Source organism: Lissotriton helveticus, chromosome 8 (genome assembly GCF_964261635.1).
Source record: "Lissotriton helveticus chromosome 8, aLisHel1.1, whole genome shotgun sequence".
Classification (NCBI taxonomy): Eukaryota; Metazoa; Chordata; class Amphibia; order Caudata; family Salamandridae; genus Lissotriton; species Lissotriton helveticus.
Window position 1 is genome coordinate 1,612,745,763 of NC_136069.1, and position 9,401 is coordinate 1,612,755,163.

Here is a 9,401-nt window from a genome sequence, read left to right on the forward strand (position 1 = left end):
GCGTGCAGGTGGGGTAGAGGTTGTGCTCCGAAATTTAAGGACTGGATCCACACTATGTCCACATGGCAAGATTACATGCACCATTATGCAGACACACTTCCTATCACATCGCGCCCAAAAGACATCTGGGGCCCGCTCACCACATATCTTCTCGTGCAGGACACAGATAGGGAGACGGGGGGAGGACACACCCGGGGGTGATACCTGCCCTTAACCTACACGGGGGGTCCGCCAAGAGGGTGGTGCGGAATGCTGAGGCACTCTGACTCGTGACTAGCTCCGGCGAGGTCCGAATGTCGGGCTTAGTACTGCTAGAACTGAGAATGGAGGGTTGCCACAGGTGGTTTTTTTTTGTGATGTTCTATGTTGCTATCTGTTGGTACCTCGTGATGATTAGTATGTATCGTTTCCTACTCATCGACGCTATTAGACTGCACTTCAAAGGACTGGACTGCTTGTAGTATCACTTGATATGTTTTTGTAGTATTTTGGGGAAGGGGTATGTTTGGTTGTTACATATAACTATAGGTGAACCTGCACTACATGCATCAACGACGCCTGTATTTTGATTGTGATCTTTTCATTATTATATTGCTGTATCGTGCAAAAAGTCAATAAAGGTTTTTGAAATAAAAAAAAAAAAGTAAATTAAACATGCCAATTGTGTATACACCAATGTTACCATGTCTAGAGAAGAGCACACACACTTTAGCACTGGTCAGTATTGGTAACATGCTCTGAATACTAGGGCCATCAAAAAGAGTCAGCAAAAACAGGAGGTAAGCAGGCAAAATGTTTGGAGTAAGCCCACCTTCAGGACAACCGAACTAACATATGGCATATGCCTGCTCTCTCCATTTTGCGCAGTGCAGAAAGTTGTCTTGCTGTATTGCACCAATTCTAAGTACATTTGGGCCTTAGAAACTAGGGCCTTGCAACATATCACCATTTTGGGTGAATATCTCGAAGACACATAAGGTACCAGGTTGACTGGTTGTTAAAGGGGTTGAGTCAGGGGGTGAGCCAAAGGTGTGGTGGGGAATTAGGGACCAAAATCATGGAACAGGAGGGCAAATGACAGCTCGATTCAGGGAGAAGTAGATTAATTGGGACTGCACTCATGAAGGTGACAGGAGAAGAACAGCATTTGCAGTCCCAATGGCCCATGGGGTGAAATCAGTGGGGAAGACCAAGTGTTTGACAAGAGTCTAGGGAGTGATATGGGGTAGTTTATATAAGCAGCAACTGACTGTTTCATATGTGGAGCCTTAAGTTATTCTTGTGGAGGCTGCTGCAGTTGAAGAAAAATGTGTTTCTCTGCCTCTAATGTGAGAGGCCACCAGCCACAGGTATGATGGAGATGGTGCTGCCACTACTTCACTGTTTTTGCTGGTAGTCTGCCATACTCTAAAACAGACCTACAATAGACATTTTCACAAAATGACATAATGTGCACTGCCTTTGTGGTTCCAAACCACAGCTTCTACAAGGGATGCTAAGGGTGGGGGTCTTTGCTATTGTCACTAAGCCCAAGAACTCCTTCATGTCTGTCAGGGCTATACAGTTTTAGACTAGTGTAATTGGTTATATCAGAGACTAAATCTACTGTGTACACTGTATTTATCATGTTACTGTCCTGCCCAACTTTTACCTTAAATAAATAGCCTATTTGTAGGCATGGTATTTTAAATCTGAAACAACTGAATCATATTTGCGTGAGGATTATTGGGCTGCTTTAACAACACCTGAAATGCTCCAGATGAATTCCTGTTTTATAAGACAAATATACTCCATCGTAACATGGTCATCTGTACCTCTCGACTAATGTATTCATTATGTTGATAATTTTGGAATATCTCATGACCTGTGGTATTCCCTTGTTTCCATAATGAAGGTGCTGGGCATGTGACATGTGAACCTCCAGGCAACTCTGCTCAGTTAAGCTTACTACTTCTCTAATGCTCATTGAAAATTATTTTCCAGTTCATCTAGCGACAATAAATTGTGTGAATTACAAAATTATGCAAATAGATTATATTATGAAAGTATTTTAGATCTACAGTTTGTTTTCATAATTTTGACATTGTTATTTCTGTTTGCCAAAGGAAAGAAATTAACAAGCAAAGTTCATTGGCAACCACAAGAAGAAACAATGGGTGAATTCAACGTCAGCTACTCCAACCCCACCACGTTCTTTCTGTTGGGTATTCCTGGTCTTGAACCCCTCTACGTTTGGATCGCAATTCCCTATTGCTCAGGGTACATCATTGCCTGTCTGGGGAATTTGATGATTTTGACAATTATCAAAATAGAGCCTAAACTTCATGAACCCATGTACCTATTCCTTTGTATGTTGTCCGCCATTGACCTGGTCTTATCCACTTCAACAATGCCCAAAATGCTGAGCATCCTTTGGTTTGATTCCAGAGAAATCTCTTTTCATGGCTGCCTCACCCAGATGTTCTTTATCCATTCCTTTGCTATGATGGAATCATCAGTACTTTTGGCCATGGCCTTTGACCGCTATGTTGCTATATGCAATCCGCTGAGATACAACAGCATCCTGACCAATCCGGTCATTATTAAAATAGGACTAGCAGCTCTAGCTCGAGCAGTTGCTGCAATCATTCCATTGCCCTTTCTGGTGAAACGGTTGCCCTTTTGTAATTCTGTTATAGTCCAGCATTCGTACTGTGAACACCTGGCTATTCTGAAGCTGGTTTGTGCTGATGTAATACTCAACAATATCTATGGGATCGCCACAGGCTTCTTTGTTGTTGGGTTAGACTTGATGTGCATTGCTGTATCTTATGTCCTGATACTTCGGGATGTCTTTAGACTTTCATCTAAAGACAAACGTATGAAAGCGATTGGCACCTGTACTGCACATATTGGGGCAATCTTAGTATTTTACATTCCAGTTGTACTTTCGTCTGCTGTACATAGGTTTGGCCATAATGTACCAATTCATATTCACATTTTGCTGGCCACCTGCTACCTGATAGGACCCCCAATCCTAAACCCAATCATTTATGGAATCAAAACAAAGCAGATTAGAGAAAGATTTCTGAAGGCCTACTTCTCAAACTAGCCTATTCTAATATAACTCACTTGAACAAGACCATCCCTGTAAGTTTACTCTGACCTTAAATAAGCAGTAGTATTTTGAGACATATATTGAAATAAACCATGATTCTAGATTTGCTTTGTTTTCAATATGAAACAAATGCTTTTTGCTTTAGGCTCCTGTATAATTTCCCTAATTGTTTTCCCTCCTGAGGCTTTCAGATTGAATGGATCTTTTCTGACACTGCAACCTTGATGGAGAGCAATCTTTTTCAGTAGGTGAATCCAACATAGTGCCATATTTTTGACTGATAAATGCAGACAATTTTTTTAAATAGGAGACATTTGAAGTGAAGAAAATCCTTTATATGAAACTATATGTATTAATGTTTGTTCACTTTCAATTAAGCCAACTAGATCTTAATGTTTCATGAAGCATTTTTCTTCACGTTAAAATCCTCCCATTTAAACAAATGGCGTTCTTTTCTACTATAAGTATGCAAACAAGATGCCTGCTGTTGGCAAATGTGACACTTGGAAATGGGAAAAAATGTAAATGATGAGTTTTTCATAGAAATATAGTGATCTCCACAGTAAACAAGAATACTGGCACTACTGGTACTATTACTATTTCGGCTTGAGATCTCCTGGATGAGTCTCTAGCAGTTAGTAACTGCAATAATAGTAAACAGCAGAATGGTGACAATGTACACTACTGTAATGACTTAGAATCTTAGCATCTTCTCAGCACATTAGACCTATTACACGCTAAGTCACTACTTACCGCAGCCCTTCTCAGGACCCACAAAACACCACATATAATTACCTCCCTGAGAAAGGAATAATACAAATAAACAAACCTACACAGTTAGAAATATTGCCAAAGTCTTGGGGAATCTGTACAATAATGCAACAAGAACCAACACCTTCTGGTGACAACTTACCACTGCATGGTAAGAAACAGCAAAACAACTCACCACTGCACGGCAAGAAACAGAACAACACCTTCCGGTGACAACTTACCACTGCACGGTAAAAAACAGCAAAACAACTGGCCACTGCACGGCAAGAAACAGAACAACACCTTCTGGTGACAACTTACCACTGAGATAAATATTGCACTTGTAATCATCCCTAATTAGAAGTAGAGTAATTCCCGGTCATCAGTTACCTGTAAGAAGGGAAACTTACCGTCCTTCTGTACGTCAGCACCTGGCTAAGAATAACCCACACTCCCTCTCAGAGATAACAGACAAATGAAATTAATGCACATTGGGGTCTCTTTATTATACAATGATAGAATGACAAGGAAAGAAATAACTAATGAGCAATCACCAACACATACATACATATAAGAAGCTGAAAAGAAAAAGATGGTTAAATATTAACTGGTATAATGAAAACATTCTTAGAACACCTCACCATGTTTCTATACATCTGGCTTTCAAGGGGGCTCATCTCTCTGGTTAGATCAGGATTCTCTGTTATCACCAGACCACCATCACCAACAGACCAACTTCTGATGTTCCTCATGGCTCTCGCAGTCCTCTGGCTTCCAACTGACAACTGGCAAAATGGCAACTAGCAAATGGCCTCTGGCCCTTCCATCCGAACAACTGGCTTTCAACTGGCAAGTGGCTCCCTGCCCTCTACCTCTCTTGCTAATAATGAATACAGGTTTTCCAGAGAAGCTTCTAGCAAGCGCCCAGCCTCCCATCAGATTCCTGCACCACTCTCTGTGCCAAGGACGCACCCCCAGCCGGCCGAACTGTTGTTGCGTCTCCGGCACAGAGCAAGCACATTCCTCCGGTTCTCCCTGGTTCACAGCTAGCGAATAACACATTGAAACTAAAACATAGTCTTTCACCTACAAGCTGTTCAGAAGGTTTGTGTCAGAAAAGAACATGGCATCTCTCAAGCATAGGCCTTTAGGCCCTAAAAAGAGCAAAGACCATAGAAAGAAGGCATAAGATCATGCTAAAGCCAATAGGCAAACACTACCACTAAGCAAGATATAGTCAGAAATATAGAGAGAACTTCAGGCCTACACATCCCTATGTTGTGTGATGATGTGAATTGCAAAACGTATCAAAAGCAATAGTCAGTGCTGTCTAAGTGTCTACAATATGCTGAGATGGTGGTGGGCAATGGCCATAAGCGGACCCAATCATTATCTAGCAAAATATCAGTCACTACAACAACTCCCAAAATCCCTTGCAGAATGCAATAGTGACAGCAACAGGGGTGAAACAGAAGCAAACTTTAAGCCCTCTGGACGGTAAGAAGAAGCACCCAAGAGCCAAGTCTAAGTCTAAGACACCTAGGGCTGCAAAGAGGGAGACACTTGCTCGGTCAGGTCAGCAATCCACCAGTCAGAAAAAGACGGAAGTGATGGTGGGTGCAGGCCAAAGTGGGGGGTGAAATCCTTGATCTCTAGGCTTTCGGATGCAGGCCTAGTTGATGATGTTTGCAGGGCTCTTAGACTTTCAGTTGAAACATTAGAGGAGGCTTGCTTTCAGCATGGTGAGAGTACACATGCTAGGGAGGAAGAGGGAGAGATACTTGATCGGGATGAGGACCCCCATGTAAGCGAAACGTCAGTGCTTGCATTAATTCTGCAATCTCTTAAAGAGCAAAGAAAGAAAACACAGGAACTTTTTGCCCAAGTCAGGGCTGATAATCAAGGTATACAGCAAACAATAAAGGAGATAACTTCAAAGGTGGTGACTCTCACAAACGAAGTATCAGATCTACAGACTAGAGTTGCTGAAAGTGAAGAAATACCATTTAAAACATCCAGTAGGGTACAGCGACATGACGAGATCCTGGAGGGAATGCAATTTAAAATAGAGGATTTGGAAAATTGCCAAAGGAGGCAGAATTTGAATCTGTTTGGGGTTCCAGAGAGACTCGAGGGGTCCGACTCCAGAGCGTATGTAGTACAGATAATGCAGAGGACTGGGATTGTCAGATTCAAAGAGCCCACAGACTCCCACTCGTGCAACGAAGACAAGATGCAAGTTTTCCAAGTCCTTTCCTTATTTATTTTGGGAACTTTTTCTCTGAAGGCAGGTCCTAGATCGCCTCTCACTGTTGATTCATTCAAAAAAAGATTTCGATCAGATTTTTGTAGAAGAACGATGGTCAGTTGGTGGCAGCTCAGACAACTGATTGATCCATTAAAAAATACTGGGGCACAAGTGTATCTACAGGAACCAGCATGCTTGAAAGTTATACGGGGAGGGCACTCTCAGTTCTTTATGTCTGAAAGGGAAGCGAATGGCAGAAATCGGGGAGGTAGGTACTAAGAGCTAGGGGCGGATAGAATATTTGTTAAGGATTAGCGGGGTAAAACTTTAGCTAGTAGTTAACAATGGGGTGTGAGCCTCAGGAGCTATCGCGGGGGTCTGGCTCTCAGGTAGCTGCCATTTCAACAGCAGCTTTTGAAAGAGGATGATTCCTCGTTCTAGATGTGGGGTGGTGGGTCAACCTTTTATGGAGGTTGAGGAGGTGGGAAGGATCGTGGTGGAGGGGGCTGGGATAAAATGAGAAAAGTAAACTGGAGGTCGATAAGAAATAAAAAAGATAATAAGGAAATTGTAAAGGGCATTGGAATAATAGAGATTGAAGAGAAAGGCAGTAGTGTGTTATTTTCACCATGGCATGGTTTAATTGTTTGGTACAAAAGGGGGTGGTGATGGACGGAGCATCTGAATCAATCAAACACTCACACCCAGTCAAAAGATCTGGGTTTAATCCATCACTGTTCTTTAGCCCACTCTGCCACCCCAGTTCAGACATGGCTATATGCAAATCAGTCTGACCCTGTGCCTCATGGGAACAGTCCAGCCGAACTGCCAAGCCATGGCTTCCCTGGACCGGAAACAAGCTTCCGAGGACCGGTTTCTGGCATTCCAGCCGTCTTCAGCCCGGCTTGCTTGAATCCAGTGGCAAAGTGAGCAAGGGACTCACGTCTGGTTTAATTGTTTAGCATGGAACATTGTAGGTCTGAATAATAAGACCAAGAGGCAATTAGTGGCAGAGGAATTGAAACTGTATAAAGCACAAATGGTATTGCTGACAGAAACACACTTGGCGTATAAGGATCGCGGTTTGGTGAAACAATTAGGATTTGAGGTAGTTTTTAGCACAGCCCAAAGTGTTTCCATACGGGGGGTGGCCATATTAAAACACAAAAGGTTTAGGGGGGGAAGCGATTAAGACAGTGGCTGATAAAAATGGGAGGTGGGCTGTAGCTCAGATGATGATCAAGGGGAAAATGTACATATTTTGTGTTGTATATGGCTCTAATACAGATGACCCTACTATATTTTATATGATAAATGTCAAATTCTTGAATTGGGAGAGGGAGCGGGTGGTGATGGGTGATTTTAATTGTATTATGGATTACGGAATTGATACAACTAAGCGGGGTGCATTTCAGAGAATGCAAAAGACAAGGGCCGCAATCAATGAATTGGGGCAATTACTGGGTATGAGGGATGTGTAGCGGACACTATATCCAAAGGTTCCAGGTTATACCTATTACTCTGCCCCACACAAACTTTATACTAGGATAGATATGGCTTGTATTTTGTGTACAACGTATATGGAAATATGCCCAAAAGTGACTTCAGATCATAACCCTATTCTTTTAACTCTAAAAAATGTTGACAAGAATAAAACACCCAGAAGCTTCTCGTTTTCAAGGTATCTTTTGCTAGACAAAGAATATGTAGACAAGACTAGAGGGCAACTTGAAGCTTTTTTTTAAGGAAAATACGGGATCTGCCTCTCCTACAGTGATATGGGATACGTGTAAGGCTGTTATCAGAGGTCATACCCAACAGTATGTTTTACAGCAAAATAAGGACTTGAGAAAAGAAACTAAGGAGACTATGCTGGCAATAAGGGTGGCAGAAGATCAGCATGCAGAGGCAGCCTTGGATGGGGTTAGGGATATGGGAAAATTGGAGCAACTGGGATCCAGTAGCCCAAAGATGCCTCTGGGTATTTGTTGTGCTTAACAAGTTACTTCATTCATTAATTTACTCATTCATCCATCCCATTGGGTGTAAAATATTCTATTATTAACTTCACTGGCACATTACTTTTATAGGAAACAACATCTTTTTCATACAATATGTTTACTACAAACACTGCTGCCATGCTGGATAGTCTAATTACAAACATGTATCATGATAATGGTGTTTGGTGGGTCCATGTGGATGTGTTCCAGGATGAGAGCAAACAGAAGGAGTGAGATACAAGACCTGAAGAACACATTAAGCTGGATTTCCTAATCATCTCCCCTCAACTTTAAATGTTGACCACTGTGAGTGGGGTCAATATACAAACCACAATTAGAAATATTGCCATATTTTTTCCATAATCTTAAATAGTTAGATGTGGTGTTCTCTTATTGTCACCTTCTGCTAAACTTTCCTTCATGTCACCATTAGTCTGTGGTTAAGGGAGGTGTTTTGGATCATAAGGCTCTGGCAGGATAATGTGTAGAGACACATTTTAAGGGCACTTGTCTTCCTTCATCCAGGAGGTCTTGTGAATGGTTCAGAGGATCCTAAATTCAATCTCTTAGCGCCACAATCAGTCAGTGACTCAGAAAATCAGAATCAGATTTTTGCTCTGTTTCTTTGTACTCTTTTGAATTGTTCTATCAGCTTCTCAAGAAGGTAAGCTGTAATGGTGTTATAGTAGTCCAATCATACTTATATTATGGTCAGTGGCATAAGGAAAAACTCTATTTAGAAGCTTCAAATGGGCCTGATGGCATGGTGAACTAAGTCTCTATTAAAGGTTTATTAGGGGTCTCATCTCTCTTCATATCTGCAGGCAAAATGCTCATAAGTAAAACTGAAGAGGGTTGCGGGCTGGCAGCCAAAGTGGAACCAGAGAAAGATAAATTATTAAAGTAGTGGATAATGAAGAGAGAGGGCCAAATAGTACAAAAATGAGGATGGGACAGAAAGGTAAGAAGGAAAGTGTATGGATGAGAGACACGGATGTATAGATAAAAAGAGAAAGAATGAATTGATGGAGGAAGGAAGGGTGACAGGAAAGAAGAAAGAAAGGAAAATGGAAGGAATAAAGGGAAACACAGCAAAAGGTAGGATCAAAATGAATGAATAGAAAGATGAAAGGTTGTATATATAGAATGGTGAAATGATAGCGCAGATGTAGAAGAGTGAATGGAATGACTAGGTGAAATGACATAGGCTGGATACATGAATGTATGTATGGATGGATGAATAGATTGGAGATTGGTGGGTGAATTGCAATGTGAGGGATGGCAGATGAATGAATTATTCGTTGAA

General features: G+C 41.6%; 1 protein-coding gene across 1 annotated transcript; it reads left to right on the forward strand.

Annotated features, from left to right (window-relative positions):
• Positions 1-363: 363 nt before the first annotated feature.
• On the forward strand, positions 364-3,091 carry LOC144773964 (olfactory receptor 52K2-like). Its single transcript, XM_078659014.1, has 2 exons — positions 364-386; positions 2,173-3,091. Exons 1-2 carry the CDS (start codon positions 364-366, stop codon positions 3,089-3,091), a joined length of 942 nt encoding a protein of 313 aa, XP_078515140.1.
• The last annotated feature ends 6,310 nt before the right edge of the window (positions 3,092-9,401 follow it).

Bases quoted from the DNA above. Each gene is read 5' to 3' on its own strand.
- LOC144773964 (XM_078659014.1), top strand. From the start codon at position 364: ATGTTGCTATCTGTTGGTACCTC. The intron at 387-2,172 runs GTGATGATTAGT...ATTCAACGTCAG, and splicing joins TTGCTATCTGTTGGTACCTC to CTACTCCAACCCCACCACGT.